The following is a 19,212-nucleotide window of genomic DNA, read 5'->3' on the forward strand; positions in this document are numbered from 1 at the left end:
GAAACTCCAGCAGCTGTTGTCACTGATGCTTGGGCTCGTCGGGAGAGAGTGGTGTTAACGTAACGTTTTGTAACTACTGAATATTGCTCTTATAAATAAGCTACATGTGCAGAAAAACAGCTGTTCAAAAGTCAGGATTTACTTGCTTTATTTTATATTTAAGAAACGTTCGGCCTAGGCTATATGTCTTGTAAAAAACCTACTTCTTGCTGATGTTTTGAATATGATATTAGTTAAAAAAGTCGGGAGAGACTGCTTTGTTGGGGGGTGAAGGGGGTTGGTAGTGAAAGCACACATATTGATTTTCTGTTTTTTCTTACTAGGCGTATTTAAAATCCTTTTTGATTGAGGAGCATATGTTCGTGCAGCACCTCCTGGCTCGCTCCCTCTTTCTCTCTCTCTCCCTCTCTACCGCTGCACAAACCTGTCCAAAGTTAGAACCCCCCCAAACTGGAAATTAATATAGTCACGTAACGAGTAACGTAACTAGTTACTTTTATCACACAGTAATAATATTACTTTTTTAAGGAGTAATAAGTAACTAGTAATATATTACAATTTCTGAGTAACTTGCCCAACACTGTTAGAGACTATTGGTTTGGTCTTTTTGTAGGATTTGTTGATAATATAAAGATAAATATAAATGTAAAGAAATATAAAGATTAATGCCTAAAAGGAAGGTTAAAATCAATGGCAACTGGACTTGGTTGAAGATGCTCAAAGACAAGGAAGAAGTTTCGGCTCACACCCGAGATAAGAAACGAAACGTCTTCCTTGGATAACTATGACCTGGATGACTGAGTACCTTCACAGACAGATTAATGCCTCCTTATCCTTTCAATATTCCCAGTCCTAGATCACAAGAAAGATATATTTGTCTCAGATAAATCAAGATCTAGCCACTGAGCTGTTTTTCTTTCATATTGCTAATGTAACGCTGTCCACTTAGTACTGGTTGCTTAAAGATCAGTGACCCAAGAAATAAAAAACTCTCTGGATATGTGTTTTTGCTGTTTCAATGTGAAAATTGTACAAACAAGAAAAGCCATATTTTGAATTGGCTGACTGAATGATTCAAGTACAACTTTTCAAATGTACCTTCTGGTGATTGATGGTGAAAAGAAGCTTCTTATTAAAGAAACACAGTGAATTATTGGCTTCACTGGAGTGTTTAGTGTCACTGACGTCTGTAAATAATTCTACAAGATAAAAAAAAAAGTAGATCAACCAACGGATCAGTCTGTCAGTCGACCGTGGGTCTACATGTCAGCCTTGACGAATGAAGCAAACATCCCGTCCTCCTGCTCCAGCAGAGTCTCAGGTTTGTCGTACTCCAAAATGTTCCCTCGCTTCATCACAATGACCAGATCAGCTGTTAGGATGGTGTGGACACGGTGCTGGAAACAAAGCAACAATGACAATTAGGTTCTGGAAAAGCGTTTATGTCACTAAAATAAATGCTCGTCACCACACACATTTACGGTCATATGACTGTGCCGTCAATCAATGTCTGGGGGATTTATGTGTTAGAGGCCTTGTGCTCTTTTTAGGGGCACCTGAGGAAAACAGGTCTAATGTAGATGACTTTAACAAAAAGATATAGCATAAAGCCACTGGGAAGTCACAGCGGATCAGTTTGCAAAGTCACATGCAACACACCACTCTGTGTTTTGAGAGACAACACAGCAAAAAAAACATACAGAGAAATCAGAGATGTGGTAGAAACGCAGTCACAGCAGTGATAGAGTTTTATCGACCAGCAATAATCAGATTACTTTTGTCTGTAAGGCAGTAATGTAACGCATTACTGTTGATAACTTCAGTAATCACATTACAGTTAGTAATAACAAATTACTCGCATTACTTGCGTACTGGTTCTTGAACTATCCGCATAACAGGAGAAGAAAAATATATCAAACGTCCATTTTCACACTTTTGACTTCAGCGCCAGTCCATGAGGACGCAGAAATTGCAGAGCTGCCAAAGAAATCTTTCAAGGGGTGGAGGTATTACTTCATATTGTTTCGTGAAAGGACAGCGATACCCTATAGTGCGCTTGTGGCGAGGCTCTTTAGCCTGGGCAGAACAGGTTGTCAGGTTGACAAACGATTTGAGAGACTCCTGCCCAGGGTGCAAACTACGGGGGAGCCAGGGTGAGCTTAGCACCCCTTAATAAGACATCAGCTCCCCTAAAAGTAGGATTTGTGATATTTTGGGTTGACATCATGCTTTACTGACATTAATCTCTGTATTTCTCTATCATCATGGATCATGCGGTGCGTCAGACTTCATCCAGCCAGAGGGATCGATGACCGACCGTCCGCAGCGGGCCAGTCGCTCCTCGATCTCCTGGCCCTTTACGCTCCACCGCCCCACTCCCTCTTCCTCTTCGGTACAGGTTGTGTCGCTAAGCGCTGTGAACGGTTCGTGATCGTTCCTTCTGTCTGGATGAATATTACGCATGATCCATGCACTACTGCAGCTGGGGGCTCTCCGCAGCACCACGCAACTTCCTAAATTCTTCCTTCTCCCGGAGAAAAGAAAGGTCAGGTCGCAAACACAGACGCAGCCGTTGTGTCCAGCGTAATTATGGCAAAATGGCTACATATGATAATAATAATAGACTAATTATTATTATTATTATTATTATAATAAGACACACATGCCTGATTCTTTCACAGTCAGCTCCAGGCCTAAATGTTTGCAGCTATTAATGATTCAGCAGTAAGAATCACAGTCTGCAGTACTGTACTCCTGCCTTGTTCTTATCTTGACAAATGTTGGGCTGATGTTCACAACTCTGCTGTCACTTTGTAGTATTAAAGAGCATATAAGAGAGATCCTCTGTATGTCCTCATTGTAATAGGGATCTGTGTTGATCTGAGCATATATGAGGTGGCTATATATTGTTATAGTGCATCACAGGTGATGTTACGCAGTAATCCAAAAGTAATGTAACTAGTTACTTTCAGCAGTGGTGAGTAATCTAGTAAAAAACTTATATATCTATATATACATACATACACACACACACACACACATGTTGCCTATATGTTGCCTTTTCTACTTCAGACCCAAGTTAGACACTGCTGGAAGGAGGATCGGCAACTCAAAACATCAAAGAATAACCCGTTTTGAAGGGCATTCCCCCAAAGTGAAGGATTCAGATACAACAAGGTTATTTATTAAGTGTTAAAGAGGTATTATGCTCATTTTCAGGTTCAAAATCTTATTTAGATGTTGTACCAGAACAGGTTTACATGGTTTAGTTTTCAAAAAACACCATATTTTTTGTCATACTGCACGTTGCTGCAGCTCCTCTTTTCACCCTGTGTTGAAGGCTTCGTTTTAGCTATGGAGTGATACATCCTGTCTCTAAATGATCTTTGTTGGGAGTTGCACATGCGCAGTTCCTAGTTAAGGACTGATAGCCAATCAGAAGCAGAGAAGGGTGGGTCAGCGAGAAGCAAACAAGGCTTTGGTTCAGCTGTACATGTTGCCGACCAGCTTGGCAACATGGACTGGAGCAAGAGTTTCAGAGTGGTGAGTTATTAATCTTAAACAAATGTATCTTTCATCCATAAAGTTTTAACTGAGCTCTGTCTCTACATCATTATGGATAATATATTGGATATTGAATAATAACAGTTAGTGAAGCTGTCCTTTTATCAGTTAGTATTTGTATGTATTTTATCCTCACGCAAAGTTTCGATAGCTGAACCTCTGGGAAGACATTCTCGATTGAATTGCAGGTCTAAATCTACCAGTATATATAATAGAAGCTGTTAAAGAAAATGACACCCAAACAAGTGGCGTGCAGAAGGATATTCCAAATCTTCACAACCCTTTACACAGCAGGGTGTGGCCAAATTATACTGCATGGACATGAAACATCTACAAAACAGCATGCAGTAGTTTAATATATTTTATACCAACCAGGCTGTCAGTGGCAGCAAGGCTTCAGCAGACTCAGACTCAGCCAGGAAAAGTACAGAAAAAAACATGAAACAGGTGGAAAAATGGAAGAAGAGACAAAACAGAAGAGAGTCGGGCAGTGCCAAAGTGGTTTGTGCTGATCCGGGTCTACTTGTGAGTTCTCACTAGCACACTGAAGAGGCTCTCCTGCTGTGCTAGTAAGTTGGGACCAGAGTCACTTTCCACCAAGATCCCTGAGGAAAAGACCAACACCTGCTCGGCATCCAAGATAGAAGACACGCGGTGCTGGCGGCAGGATAAAAGGGAGAGAGAGGAGGACAGGGGAAGGGATTAAAGAAAATCATGGAGAGGAGGAAATGGGAGGGATAGAGCGAGTGAGGATAGGAGTAAAAGAAAAGTGTCGAAGGACAGAAAAGTGAGAGTAGAGGCAAATTTATGACATTGGAGAGGAAGAAAGGGATGAATTAAGGATGTATTTAAAAAGGGGAATGGTTTAAGGAAAGGGGTAGGAGGAAGAAGGTCAGGTGAAAGAAGAGGAGCAGAAAAGAAAGGAGGGAGAAAGAGTAAACAGAGAACAAGACAGTATCACAGAGAGAGAGATAAGTCAGAAAAGGAAAGCAGATTACATTAAAGTCGCTAAATGCATCTGGAATATAAACCATATTAGCTACAGCATGGGAAAACAGTTAGTGTGAAGTGGGAAGAATATGGAAAATATAATGCAATAGATGCACATGAAGCTCAAAGAAAAAGAGCCACATATCTGCATCCGTCAGCACTGAACAAACCTAGAACCTCAGCCGGCTGTAGGAAGACTGGAGTTTGCTGATCGTCTAGTTCAAATGAACCTTGTGGTTTGTCTCCACATTTGTTTAATTTTCAACAACAAAATCAACAGAAGGACAGACTGGAGGACTTACTGCGATTGTGACGACTGTTCTGTCTGCAAATGCTGTCATAACAACTTTTTGTAAGATGTTTTCCTGCGAGGAAGAAAAGAGATGGTGAGAGTTATTATTTGAAAGGGAATATTATTGGAATAGGAAGGAATATCAACAAACTGTATCAAAAGTACTCATAATGCCTCAAAATTATGTTTTACTATCATATAGTACTATTTAAGGCTGACCCCAAATAGTCGAAGATTCGATGCTTCGATGGGTGGAGCCTGATTCGACTGTCAATCGCAAAGTCGAAGCTGCGAAACAAGGATCACGCCATTTTGGCGATATGGGGGTGCTCAACGTCTGATTTTACATCAGTTTACTCCCACATAAGTTAATATACAGCCTATTACAATACACATTTCAACGTTTAATGCTGTAAATAAACACGTAAAAACAATAAATGGTTTTTAAAGTGCGTCAATAAATCCAAAACTGTAACCCTGACCCTGGGTGCGCATGTGTAGGCGTAGCGTTTATACAGTTTATGGTGTAGCCCAGTGGCAGAAGAGGCGGAGCTCCGGCTTCACTGGTGTTGTGCAGAGGGACTTTCGGATAATTTATTTATCACCGTTGATGAACCACACAAAGAATATTATATCGTTTTTAAATAGCCGGCTACTTGAAATGGAACCGCGACATGCGTGCAGTTGTCGGCAGCACGGCATGCACGCAAAACTCTGCACAAGACCGGTGAATGGCAGGCGAGAGAGAGAGAGAGAGAGAGAAAGGGTCAGTTTAGCTGGAAATTTACAGTGTAAGTTGAATGAATAGAGACTGCAGCTCTGCAGTAATCTGCAAAGTAACTAGTGACTAAAACTGTCAGATAAATGCAATTGAGTCAAAGTACAAAATAGTATAAAATGGATACACTCAGGTAAAGTATAGTCCTTCAAATTTGTACTTACAACACAGTAAATGTACTTGTCTCACATCAGTGAGAATTATACATTATCTCATTTCTCACACACACACAAAAACACACACACCGTGGCCATGTCTATAGACGCTGTGGCTTCGTCCATGATGAGGATGCTGCTCTTTCTGACAAAAGCTCGGGCCAAACAGAAGAGCTGCCTCTGACCGACACTGAAGTTCTCTCCGCCTTCTGTCACAACTGCGTCTGCAGGCAAACAGACACGTTCAATAAAGATATTTGATTCTTTACGCTAATCAATGCATCCTTCAGAAACTATGTCTTCAGATGAGGGCATGTACCTAGTCCTCCGGGCAGCGCTTTCACCATGTTCTTCAACTGAGCGATCTCCAGCGCCTCCCAGAGTCGATCATCAGTGCACGTCCTCTCTGGATCGAGATTAAACCTGCAACAAGAAGACACAACTTACACTGGGTGTACGTATTTGTGATAACAGAAGTCAGAGGGTTTATTTCTATAGCACAAACATTTTATGATGTTATGAGTTATTGTTGGTTAGGGTCAGAGAAATTGTTCATTCATTGAGGTAGAGTAACAGAGCTTGCATCTACCTTTAATGTATTCATCCCTGATTTAATGCACCACCTGGTGAGCAAACTTGGAGACTAACGGAAACCAACGAAGACTGGACAAACCACACACAAAGATTTTGCATAGATTTCTTTGACAGCCAGGAGCTTGTTCTGTTTATATGCAGTGTAATTTGCGCTGAAAAGGCCAAAAAAGGAGAAAAGGCAAACCATAGCACAGTTTATTACTTATGTTTCTGTGTATTTCTTTGTCATACAGAGAGTCGTTACTGCTGCGCTAATGTAGCACTTAATTAATTCCTTGTTTATTTTCAACACTAAACTTGAGATTTTAAAGAATAACTGCGGCCATAATCACGACGTGACAAATCTGCTGCAAGCTTTTTACTCAATCTGTGTGTGGCAGAGTCAGAGTGAGTCAAACGGTGTCAGAACATCTAAGATAACAGTGTGAAACAGTTACTGTCGACCATTCACCCCGGGCTTACGTTCACATAAACAAACGGCGGTGGAAACGCCAAGACACACACAAACTCTCCACTCTCTCTCTCTCTCTCACACATAATTATCTGGAGCGGCATATCTGTCCAAACAAATAGCACATGCTCTTGGTCTTTTATAACAAAGTCACTGTGTCTTCTAGTAAGACAAACACACAGAGGTTGGGAGTGTGTATGAGAAGAAAGAAGAAGGAGACCGAGAAACGACGCTGGGTCCTTCATCCCTCGAACGACCTCCTCAGTCCGTGACGTCTGTGACAAAAGTCAGATTAGGTCCCAGCCAGAGTTCCCACTGTGTTTTCAACCACTAACCCCACAGCTGGGACTTTGTGTCGTCACGTGCCAAATGACTTTCACGACAAAACACCCAAAACTACAGTTTTTCCATTTTGTTTATTCACTTGTTGCTACATTCTGGGGATTTTCTTGATATGAACATGTCACTGCTTTTCTCTTTCTGGCTGAGAGCTCATGATGTGGTATTTCCGCCGTACAGTTTCCAAAGATGAGTGTAGTCAGTTCAACACTGTGATGCCGAGGTATGATTGCATTCAAGAGCCAAAGTTCTGACGTCACTTCATCTCTGGACATTGTTCCACTAGCATTTGTGACTCAATGCAACCTCTCATTAAGGGCTTCTTTCAGAAAAATGCATTTCTGCAGTTTCCTATTCGTATTCTAAGAACGATGAGCATCCAGGGGCCCTTTCACACCTACCTCGTCTAGTCCGGACTAACTTACTTTTCAGTTTGATCCGAACCAAAATTACAGGTGTGACACCTCCACGGGGACCACGGTCTGGACCAAACCAATGGTCCAGTTCGTTTCTCACGTGAAAACACTTTTTGGATGGTTTCCAACTGCCGGACCAATTACAGAAAGTTCTGGCAGGATATTGTCAGAACGATATAAAAGAAAAACAACGTAACAAAACAAAATGAGCTGAGGTAGCGCGCAGGGAGAGGAGAAGACCAAATTATTTGTTGGAATTATTATTTTAGCTGTAATGAAATGAATCTGCGTGAACTTTTCAAACTGTGACAGAAGGCTACCCGCTCGAAAACATCAGCTGCACTCCTGTTCCTCCTTTTTAGTATATTCGCCAACACTTTCTAATTTTTACTCCACTCGGCCGTCCTTGTCGAGATGGTGACGTTCAATTCTTTTTTCGCTTTTTTGGAAAATACATTGTCGACACTAACCTCTCAGACTTGAAGCCTCAAATGTTTATTATGATCCGAGAGTGCTGTCCAAACAATTTAAAATTATTATGCCGGTGTTATGGTGGGTGAGAAGAATAAAAATATAAACCAGATGTTGTAGTGATAGCGAGAAGTCAGCGAGGATGGGGACTTTAGGATGAACAGGTTCTTAGGACTTTACACGATGATGCTTCACAGGTTGTTAAACAGGATCCAGTGAAGCTTTTGTTTGAGTGTGTGTCTGTGTACCTTATTGATCCACTAAATAACACAGGATCCTGAAGGATGATGGAGAGTCGCGACCTCAGTGTCTGCAGGGGAAGCTTACAGATGTCGATCCCGTCAATAACGATCTTCCCTGCAAGTAACCAACACATGCTCACATCACCAATCTAAAAGACTGAAAGTCACAGTGTAGATCAGCAGGAAAGGCAACACCAGTTCATTTTTTTATTTAAAATAAATCTGACTGCCTAAGACTTTTCATTAACTTCATTGGTTTTTCCACAAAACTAATGTTTTGTTATCACGAGATCACAAGAAAATTATCCCGTTATCACGGGAAAACAGAGTACAAACAACCGTAGCCGCTTAGGGCCTCCGTATCTTTGAGCTACAATTGCCTGTAATTTAACATACAATACAAATGCCCTGTGGATAGGTAATACATCTCCAGGATAAATACTTTCTGCTCCTTTATTTTCTATTTTTAAACTGAAATTATCCCCTGTCCTTAAAACTTAAAATCCTTCACTCCTTCACATTAAATAAATATTTTTGTTATTTTTGTCTGTCAAATACAATGTTTTATTTTTGGAGCAATGAAATCAAGACTGTCCTGTACAGTTCAGTAAAGAGAGCTATCAGGATGCTGCTCTGGTTTTATTTCACTGCTTTATAAGGACATGCTGCTGACACATGTCTTAATTTACTGTTAAATGAAATGTCTGCCCAGCTGTGTGTGTGCGCGCGTGTATGGAAAAAGTGACTGAGTAATCTCATCTTTGTCCGAATAATCTGTCATCTTCATCCAGACTAAAAACAGAGTGATACGATTACAACTCACTTTCAAAATCCTATAAATACAAAAGACAGTTTTAAGACTTTATGACTGCCGTCTTGAAGAAATTTGACCCAGAGCCTGGAAATGACTGGCGAAGAAATGGGCCACGTCTTTTGTTTTGTCCTGTTTTTAATCCTCTGATAGAAGAGTCCACTTCAGGTCCTCTTGTCAGGATTTTAAAAGTGAAACAACCCACACGAAGAACAAAAAGACCCTCACATTCTGTGTTTAAAAAGAGCTGTAATGCAAGGAGGGAAGGTTAAATAAACATTTTCTCTTACATAAACATACACTTCTATACTACAGGGAAGATGGTCGACATTTTGAGATGACGCAGAAATCTCTTGAAGGAAATCTAGATGACAAATTTACCTCATGTCGTGATTTAGTTTAACCAAAACCCACTATGATTTCTATGTTTATTTTGTCTCAATTAAATCCCCTCAACCCACATCTGACTGTGTTTCTCTGTAATTGAGTTTAAATGTTTTATTAAAGGTTTGCTTCAGTGGATTGTCTCTATAATCCTTTAAATAGAAGTCTATTGCTGCTATTCTATATTTTTCTCATCGTCAACAAATCTTATGAAAAGACCAAAACCAACAACATGTTAGCTTCTCAATACTTTATGACTTCCTGTCTGTAGTGTCGGACATTTTTCCGGGAACCTGTGGGTGATGGGATTCCTGTGTCACTTTCACTATTTATCCCAGGACTGGGACAGGAAAGTAAAATAGTCAACGGGAGAGAAGCGGGATGGGAGTCATTCTTCTAGGATTGGGACTGGACAGGAGTATTTCTGTGGGAGTGGGAAGGGACAGGAGTGAAAATACACTCAGCTCCAAGCCTGTTGGTTTGTTCAGAAGATATATCTTTAAAAACAGGTCAGAAATATATAGGTTTTCTTTTTTAAAGACTGAGTACTTCACTTAAACAGCTGAGCTTTATAGTTTTTAGCAAATATCACTCAAACAGGAGGAAATAGTGCATTTGTTGGGGACAATTAATCCAAGTGTGGGGCAGCAGGACAGTGTATGTGGGACTAAATCAGAATAAACTACAGCGCGAGTGCTCATGGTGACGACAACATGTCAGCCAGTGCAGCAGTGATGTGTTTTTAATAGTTTTGTCTTTTTTCTTTTAAACAATGGAGCTCTATGGAACAGTAATATGTTTCAGGCTTTGATACACACACAGTGCTTACAGTAGTTACATTTTCCATATGTCTAATATCTATTAGACATATCCATGTCTCAAACAGGACATCTAATCTGTGAGCAGTTCAACAAAAGAAAAGTGGTAGTTCCTAAAAGCTTGATGCGTTAAAACTTTGCAGTATTTAAGAATAAAAAAGGAAAGTTTAGGGGAAGGTCAAAAACACTAAACAGTTTTAGCGGCCTGGAGGGTAGCTAGTGTTTGGAAGGGAGAGGAGAGCTGTGCTGCCGCTCAGTGTTTTTCCACTGTGTTTTTGAGGGCGTGTCGGACTAGCCGCTCGGTCAGCATTATGACACGTATTTACTTGTGACCTCACAAGAAAGGGAAGCAAAGGCTGGACTACAAACGAGCTGTTTTCAGGCAGTTCAGAGCAGTGTTGGGAGATGGGAACTCCCTTTCGGCTGGACTTTGGGCTTTTTCACTTTGCAAACCTAGTACATGCACAAAAAAGACATAACTCAATAAAGGAAGAGGGAACTTTAAAAAAGGGACTTAAAATTTTCTGGGTCTAACTGTTGAATTACCCACATTTGTAATGTGCTATAGTGAGTTAGAGGAACTAAGAGGGACCAGATTTACAGTTGAAAAGGTTTATGATTACCACTTTAGAAAGGAAGTGTAAACTAAGAGGGAGACTACTTTTTAAAGTAAAAGGGCTACAATGTAGCAGGAATAAAGAATTCAAGCATTAGATCCATCATGATACCAGAGAATAATTACTATAAATATTCCTGTCTCTTCCAATCTGTGCTGTTAGATCAAGTGTTTCTAAATGTAAGATAGATTTCCCAGGAAACGTTCTGATTTCTGCGCTGCCATCCACCTCCCTGAAGAGATTAGACACTGGGGAACTCATTTTTACATCTCCCTCTCGCTCTTTTTGGACAGTATGAGATAAACATAACTTACTTTCATCTCATGAGTAGATTAACGGAAATGGCTAAGAAGGAACATGACAGAAAGATAAAACGAGAGACAAAGAGAGAAACAGAAACAGTGTGATTTTTGGGGTAAAAAACAACTCATGGTGAGGAGGTACTCAAGGCAGCAAACCTGAGGGAAATCCTCCTGTAATGTTCCCAAACCGACACAACAAACCCAACCGGTGAAAGACAGCAAGACAAAGAGAGGCAAGAGAGACTGCAGGAATAGAAACCAAAGCTGAGAGAGAGATGAAAGAAGTGGTAACAGTGTGACAGGAGACAGACCAACCTTCAAAAATATCCACCATGTTGAAAAAGGCCAACGACAGAGAAGACTTCCCGCTGCCTGTGCGACCACAGATTCCCACCTAGCAGGAAGAGCAGAGACAGTCAATAAGCTTCACTGTGACACCGCTGTGAGACATCAGACACCTGTGTGATAACAGAGTGGCAGGAGTTTGGTCAACCGGGTGTCACTTCATATTTAATGGAGGCACATGACCGTGACTTCAAAGGAAAACGCCACATTTAAACAACACCCACGGCCTTCTTATTAGCCTTTGACATTCCACACTGTGCTTGTGATTTAAACAATATTTAAAACACTATTACGTTGGACACTCACAATGATGTTTATATTTGCTTTTGGGAACATTTTGTGTTCATATACAGTTTGTGATGCGTTTGATAAACCCCATCTCAGATTCTACTTTTTGAGGAGGCCTGCAGTGAAATTCAGAAAAAGCTTTACCATGTGGTTACACAAACAAAGTGGATAAAAACACCGGGCATATGCCAGGAGCTACTCTACAGCCCGTAGCTGGTGGTGGGGAGGAAAATGCTGCATGGAGAATATTTCTTATCCCAGGAGTTTGAATTACTGGCCATCTGTGGTTGCTTCAACATATTGATTAATACAATATTGCTAGTTTTAATTAAACTACTAGTGTCTTATGTCTACATAAGCTATAATTTTTCAAATACTGTACATTAGGAAACATTTTAAATTCTCCCTATATAGGCTTACAACTTCAACCAATTTAAAAATGTTATATAGTGCTTATAAAAGTGTTACCAGTAAAATTATTGGATGTGGTAGCTTATATTATCTTACGTTTCAATAAAAAGTTTTAGACTCAAAATGAACAATTAACAGCTCAAACTGATATCTGAAGTAATTATAAATATTAAATATCAGCACAAATTATCAACATCTGCAACTGTAAGCGCAACGCTACCACTCCTCCCAACCCTGCCCACGCTCGCTTCACAGCTTCATGTTAATTACCTTCTGGCCTGGTTCGATGTACGCGTTGACGTGTTTGAGCACTGGTTTGAGCATGGGATCGTAGCGCACACACAGGTCCTGGATCTTTATCTCCCCATCCTGGGGCCAGTTCTCAGGCACCTGAGAGGTGTCTAGAGGCAGAGAAACACACGAGTGTTTTATAGTCATTTATTTTAACTCTCACATTCCCTGAAGGACGGTGAACCAGGCCACACTGGAAAATGCAGTCTGTAGTAGGCCACCTCAAAAAAATAAATAATAAAAACCCCCAGGCCACTTACTGCTTGCCAGTTGTGTATGTTACAGTCCTGGCTGGTGTAAACAGCAGCGTATAGACCATATAGACCAAGTCATAACACTGCAGATATACAGGGGTAGAGTTTTTCCTATTATAGTGTTGTAGAGATTCTGACATCATAACCACACTTTCTTAAATTATTACTTAAAACTGTAGAATTGAAATCTATTATTCCTGCAATCTTTAGCACAGTGCTGTAGAAAGTAAAAGCTATCCTACATTTAACTGCCATATTTACTTTGATACTAACAAATGTCACGAAAAAGGTTTTTAATAATATATCAGGGCATGATATCTAGATTTCTAATATTAGTTAACTTGTACATGTTTGTCCTGATTATTTACACTATGACCAGTTAAAGAGTTTTTGACCTCATTGATAAGTTGAACTGCTGACTGGATGTCACTGAATGGTGTAGCTCTTCTTCATTTAATTACATAGGATTCAGACAATTTATTAATTTAAAATTGTTGCACGCACCACTTTAGGTTATTAAAATATTCCTAATATCTTTTTTTATAGAAGTGGGAACAAAAGTAACTACACTCAAAGTTTGGCTGGACAAAGTAGTGTTTTATTTTGTGAAAGTTTCTGACACTAAACTACCAGATTTTGCTTTGTATGATACTCAAATCAACAAAACTTTGGATTATCAGAAAATGATACATGCCTGCCTCTGTACAACCATTTATAATGACAAGTAACAGTACTCAGTAGGACACAATCTAACGTGCCACTTACTTCGCATTTGTACTAATCCTGTGCAAGATATAAAAATCACTAGTACACCATAAATTACTCAAGTGATTTGCAAGTGCACTTCCATGACTACTGCTGTGTTTCAATTTGCGTTCTTCTGTATTTGCACTTGCTATTTTGAGTGCTTAAGTATTCACACTGACAATTATGGCAAAACGCAGCATACCTTGAGTACCAGGAAGGTGTAAAGTCAAAAGAGAGTAGAATGCGGGACACCCTTAATCTTGAAATTAAAATTCATCCTAAGGGTGGCATGAATGTCATCACCCAATCCGTCCATCGTCAACCGCTTATCCTACATACAGGGTCGCGGGGGGGCTGGAGCCAATCCCAGCTGACGTCGGGCGAAAGGCGGGGTACACCCTGGACAGGTCGCCAGTCCATCTCAGGGCCACACATAGACAAACAACCACTCACACCTAAGGACAATTTAGGGTCATCAATCAACCTATTCCATATTTTACTCTGGATACCACACTTCCCATCATGCAACTCCGTGCTTAGAAAAACGGCAAGGTCTTTCAAACTCCCGGACCCCAATTCATAACAAAAGGTTGATATTAAAAATGTATAATCTTCAAACCACGTAAGTATTTTTCAGTATTATCCATATTACAACACTGACAAGATAAGAATTTAATAGTTCTGCTACAGACTTTGTTTGTTCCTCCCTAACTTTGGAGAATTTTCTGCTTTTATCAATTTGCTGGAAGCTTCCATGATGTCAGAGAGGAATACTCTCTGTTCCCAGTCACTCAGTGGTTTTGGGATTGTTTTATGGTTTCTTGGGTCATTTACTGACAAACACAAAGTTTAGAAGAAAAGTCAACCCTCATAAGAGACCATCTCTTTCCTTAACTCCGCTCTCCTCCTTTTCTAATACTTTAAAAGAGTCTGGAAAAAACAGCTATTCTCTCTTGGTTTCTTTTCACTCCATCACCTTCTTTGTTTCTTCCAGCCATCCTTCAAGCTCAGGAATTGTTTTTGTTATGTTTCCAGAAATAGCTGCTCTGTCTAGATGAAAGTTCCTTTGGCAGATTCAAGAGTGTTTCCTTTTTTGTTCACGAGGTTTGGTTTAGTTAGATTTACTTTGGCTTGGTTAGATATTGGTTATCTCAGTGGCACTAGCCTGATAAAAAAGCAGTTAAATAATGAAAAGGCTCTGTTTTGTTATCTTTCCAGCCAGGAAGAAATTCCAGCAGCATTTGTATTTCACCATAACAACAGCACATCTCATAAACCCTAAACTTTCTGGACTACAAACACACACGTGCGCACACACATACTCTACAGTTACAAGAAGAGCTGGTCTTCATCTCTTTGTACTTGGAAAACAAAATCATATTGAAGTATGGTGTGTGTGTGTGTGTGTATAAATTACTTTCTTTATCCTGTTATACTGTATATGTTAAGTTTTTCACTTTTGGTTTTTGGCTAATGCTGGTGGAAGGCTATTGCAAGAATGCAGAAATGAGACACTTTGGCCCGTTTTGCTGTCTGAGATATTGAATAAATACGGCACAAAAGATTCTTCTCCTGGGCTTAACGGGGTCATTATGAAAAACGTCATAACACAGTGATGCATAATTTCACCAGTTCTGCAAAGCTGCATCGGGTTTATCCGAGATGTCACCAGGATTTGTGTGTCAGCTTGATAACAAGAACTCAGTTACCCATAGATCCCTCGTAGTTCTCCGACTCTGTGCTGAGGAAGCTGTTGACCTTCTTCACAGCTGCCATCTGGACCTCCAGGTCTGCCAGGTTCCTCACAACCCAGTTCAAGTAGTTGGTGACCTGCACAGTGACATACAAAGAGAGACTGGATCATGTTTCCATTATTGAGATAATGTTTATCTCGACAGTGTAAACCATGGTGGAAATAACCCCCTAAGGGATCCTGGGCCAAAATGAACTGGTTGCCCCAACAGACTTATCTTTTCTCTACCCCCAGTGCGCTGAGTTTATATACTGTCACCATGAAGCACACTCATCAGCTTAAAATATGCAGAATTTCACCTAGAAACCAACCAGTAATCCTTTGCTGATTCTACCTGTGTTTTAAATACAATTTATTTTTTGAATGTATCGTTTGATTAATGTGACAGGGCCTGTGCAAGGTGTTGGTTGGAGTTGTGCCAGAACCACAAATCACAATATTATATAGCCACTAGTTTGGTGTGTTTCACTTGCGGTAATTTAATTGCGTACAAATGTATTTACAGAGGAACTCATATCAACTGAAAGAAAAAGATCTTAAAAGTACATTTTGACAAATATCTACTCTCTGAAACAGCACCTCATAATTAAGGGTCCTCTTTTGTAGTTGGTATTGTGCTTTAATAGGACATATTCCCACAACAGGAACAAGAAAGACGTACTGGCTGTTGTTGTGGACCAACGTTATTGAAAGTGTTTGTTTACAGGACAGCTTCTCTGACCACTAGGCTGCACTGCCACATTACATAACAGCTAATGCATTTTAAAGCTGAACCTCAGGGTGCTATTATTATTTGTGAAGGTTCTCAGTCATCCAGGTCATAGTTATCCAAGGCAGGTTAAAATCAAGAGCAACTGGACTTGGTTGAAGATACTTAAAAGACACTTTGTCTCTCATCCGAGAGACTTCTTCAGTTCTGAATGACTAATAGGGAAACTCAGCTATTTAACTTCTGTGGGGTCTTTGTCAAGATGATCGATACCGCTGGTTTGTTAGTAGTCGTTGGAGACACCCAAGTCTGAATGACCATCGTTGGCATTCTCGCCTGAGGCCATAAGTGAACGTTTGTTAAGTTTCCTGGGAAGACATGAAAGGACAGAGGGGATAAGTGGTGTCGCAGACCTCCTCCCCTGTTAAGCGACGGTTTCTCGACCCGGGTTTAAATGGCTTCCCTCAAGGAAACCATTTACACCCTGTTGCCAACGATGGTTGTTCAAACTCGGTCTCAGGTGTCTTCAACAACCATAAAGACAGTTAAATAGCTGAGTTTCCCAAACAGTCAGTCAGAACTGAAGAGGTCTCTCGGATGAGGGACGAAACGTCTTTTAAGTATCTTCAACCAAGTCCAGTTGCCCCTGATTTTAACCTTCCCTGGATTTGACATTATTGAAATGCCATTTGTCTACACTAAATAGGTTGTTTTCACTAAAATGTATTTTTAAAGTATAAAAATTACATCACGAATCAGTGGAGAAGTGCAATTAGTGAGATGTAACGCAATGAGATTTACAAAATGTAGCCGTAGGTGTAGGATTGATTGAAATTATGTGTAGTAAACTTACAGCAAAAACTGCAGGTGGCCATTTACATTAGTAGGCAGGCAGATTGACCGAATAAAAAGAAACAGAAACAGATAAGAGCAGAGAAAGCTAAGGGAGAAAACTCACTGTGAGGGCGTATGTGAGCCCAAGGCCCACCAGGCCTCCAGAACGCAGACCGTAGCTAAAACTCCATATGGAGGCTCCTGCTGCTGTCAGCACGATCACTGCTCCAAGGTAGTCCTGCACAGATGAGAGAATAAGAAGAAATGTTAACACACAGAACATGATAACTCAAAATATAGATTTACAGAGCGTTTTGAACACAGGTCCACCGATACACCAAGTGTAAGAGAAGTAAAAACAAAGAGCTGCTAGAGTCTGATCAACATGTAAGAATGAACAAACTTTAGATATTCCTTATATATATTCTATTCATTAAAAACTTGGCCACTGATTATGTGGTGAAGACTGGGCTTACAGGAAATAATATGTAAAATATGTAGTGACTGTACACGGATATGCTTCTATAGTACCGGAGGAACAACCAGTAAACAGTCAAGTGAGACATATTTCATAACATAGTTTCTCACCGTTCGGACCTCCAGCCAGCGGTTGGCAGCAGACAGAAACAGGTAGGCTGTGTTATTGGTGTCTGTCAGCTCCAGCATACGCTGTTTAAAACGAGCCTCGTGTCTGAAACAAAGCGTACATAAGATTCAAAATACATCCCTCCGTTCTTCTATGAACCTCTTCATTAGAATACTATGTTGTTGGTGTTTGCATATGGCTGTCCTTTCCCCTGTTTTTGGCCTAACTGACAGCATCCTCTCTGGATGTCCACAAGGTTTACAACTATTTCTGCTCAATGTGATATCGAAATTAAAAAAAATAACTCACAAATGAAGCATTTCGTGATGTGGAGTTATAACTACGCATAATAAATATAACAGTGAATAAAAGTGCAAACAGGATATAAGAAAAAATGACAATAAAAACAATTGCAAAATAAGAATTAGAATAAAATAGTTTGGATCTCAAGGTTTTATTATCATCTGTGTCAGTAGTATATCACTGCCATCTAAACTAGACTTGGTTTGGAGGGAGACCAGGGGACAAGGATAATGGGAACCATCCAGTGATTGCCAAGAATCTGTCTTCATTCTGCGGGTGTGTGCATGATACGCGCTTGAGTATGTGTGTGTGTGTGAGTCTCTCAGTGTTTGTATATTTGTGTGTGTGTGTGTGTGTGTGTGTGTGAGGAAGAGGAAGTCCTCAGGGAGGAGAGGAGAAAAAAGCATGAGAGCTGTTTAATGTTGGATTATACCGACGATGGGAAAGAGGGTGAAGACAGAAATACAAGAAGCTGCTGCTTCCACCAATATAACTTTAACTACAACACGAGTTAGAACTAATGCTTCCATCACTGCAGTTATAAGTATTAATATTAAAAACTCACTGGCTCTATAACAACAGAGAGAAGTGCTGCTCACATCTTAATAATTCTTATCGATTACTACTTTCGATGTAATCAAGACACTGATTGTTTTTTAAAAAGTGATCCAAGTTTTTCTCGATTGCTGTAACACTATAACCAGGCTGTGGAATTAAAATGTCAAAACCAACATGTCATTTATCAAAAAGCACACCAATTTCTCTAAACATTTAATTTTCTTGTTCCAGGACACTCGGACAGGAGTAAAATAGGGGTTGAACCACCAAACATGCAATTAATGGATGCAATTCATTACTCTGTTCTGGCTATGCAGATGTCTTTATACAGTCACATTGCAAGACTTATTCCCCATCTGGGGACAGCAGAGAGAGCTGGCATACGATTTATTTTAGGCCTCAGATTTAGTTTTGTTTACAGAAAGAATTAAACTTAGATTATATTTGGGGTGAAGGTTATGGGTTAGGCATTCAGAGGTCATGCTTGCATATGAGAAGCCTCCAGGGACTTAATGTTAACACCTTACCACGCATAAGGTGGAAAATAAGGTGGAAAATCTGCTTTGTGTAGCTGTTACACGCAAAAAAAAGTGTCCATAGCTGAAATATGACAGGATGTAATGCCTGGTTCACACTAGAGGATTTTCCTCTTACCAGCTTTAAAAAAGCGTGGGATACCACAGACATAACGACAGAGTTAACAGATTGTTAATAGTTTAATCTTAAGAACTCACACACCAGAAGATTCAGTCAAGACGCAGGACCACACACATGTGACTTCAGACATAAATAAACATGGAGGGAGACTGTCGTTGTCAGGTAGTTGCACTTGCGTGTGCTGTGTTTTACACAGAGAAACAAAAGAAGAGAATCTAACTGTGTGTAAAACGGTTTATAAATTGTAAAGTG

General features: G+C 40.1%; 1 protein-coding gene across 6 annotated transcripts in view; it reads right to left on the minus strand.

Annotated features, from left to right (window-relative positions):
- Window positions 1-1,000: 1,000 nt before the first annotated feature.
- Window positions 1,001-19,212, minus strand: part of abcc9 (ATP-binding cassette, sub-family C (CFTR/MRP), member 9) — a 185,605-nt gene continuing 167,393 nt past the window's right edge. For all 6 annotated transcript variants that reach the window (XM_046072707.1, XM_046072713.1, XM_046072710.1 and 3 more), the window contains 10 exons: window positions 17,445-17,547; window positions 16,981-17,094; window positions 15,270-15,390; window positions 12,539-12,669; window positions 11,540-11,618; window positions 8,299-8,407; window positions 6,099-6,202; window positions 5,870-6,003; window positions 4,857-4,919; window positions 1,001-1,397 (listed from right to left, as the gene is read on the minus strand). In XM_046072707.1, coding sequence (XP_045928663.1) covers window positions 1,260-1,397; window positions 4,857-4,919; window positions 5,870-6,003; window positions 6,099-6,202; window positions 8,299-8,407; window positions 11,540-11,618; window positions 12,539-12,669; window positions 15,270-15,390; window positions 16,981-17,094; window positions 17,445-17,547 — 1,096 coding nt within the window. In that variant the 3' untranslated portion in view covers window positions 1,001-1,259. The remainder of the gene's footprint in view (window positions 1,398-4,856; window positions 4,920-5,869; window positions 6,004-6,098; window positions 6,203-8,298; window positions 8,408-11,539; window positions 11,619-12,538; window positions 12,670-15,269; window positions 15,391-16,980; window positions 17,095-17,444; window positions 17,548-19,212) is intronic.

Source organism: Micropterus dolomieu, linkage group LG16 (assembly GCF_021292245.1).
Source record: "Micropterus dolomieu isolate WLL.071019.BEF.003 ecotype Adirondacks linkage group LG16, ASM2129224v1, whole genome shotgun sequence".
Taxonomy (NCBI): Eukaryota; Metazoa; Chordata; class Actinopteri; order Centrarchiformes; family Centrarchidae; genus Micropterus; species Micropterus dolomieu.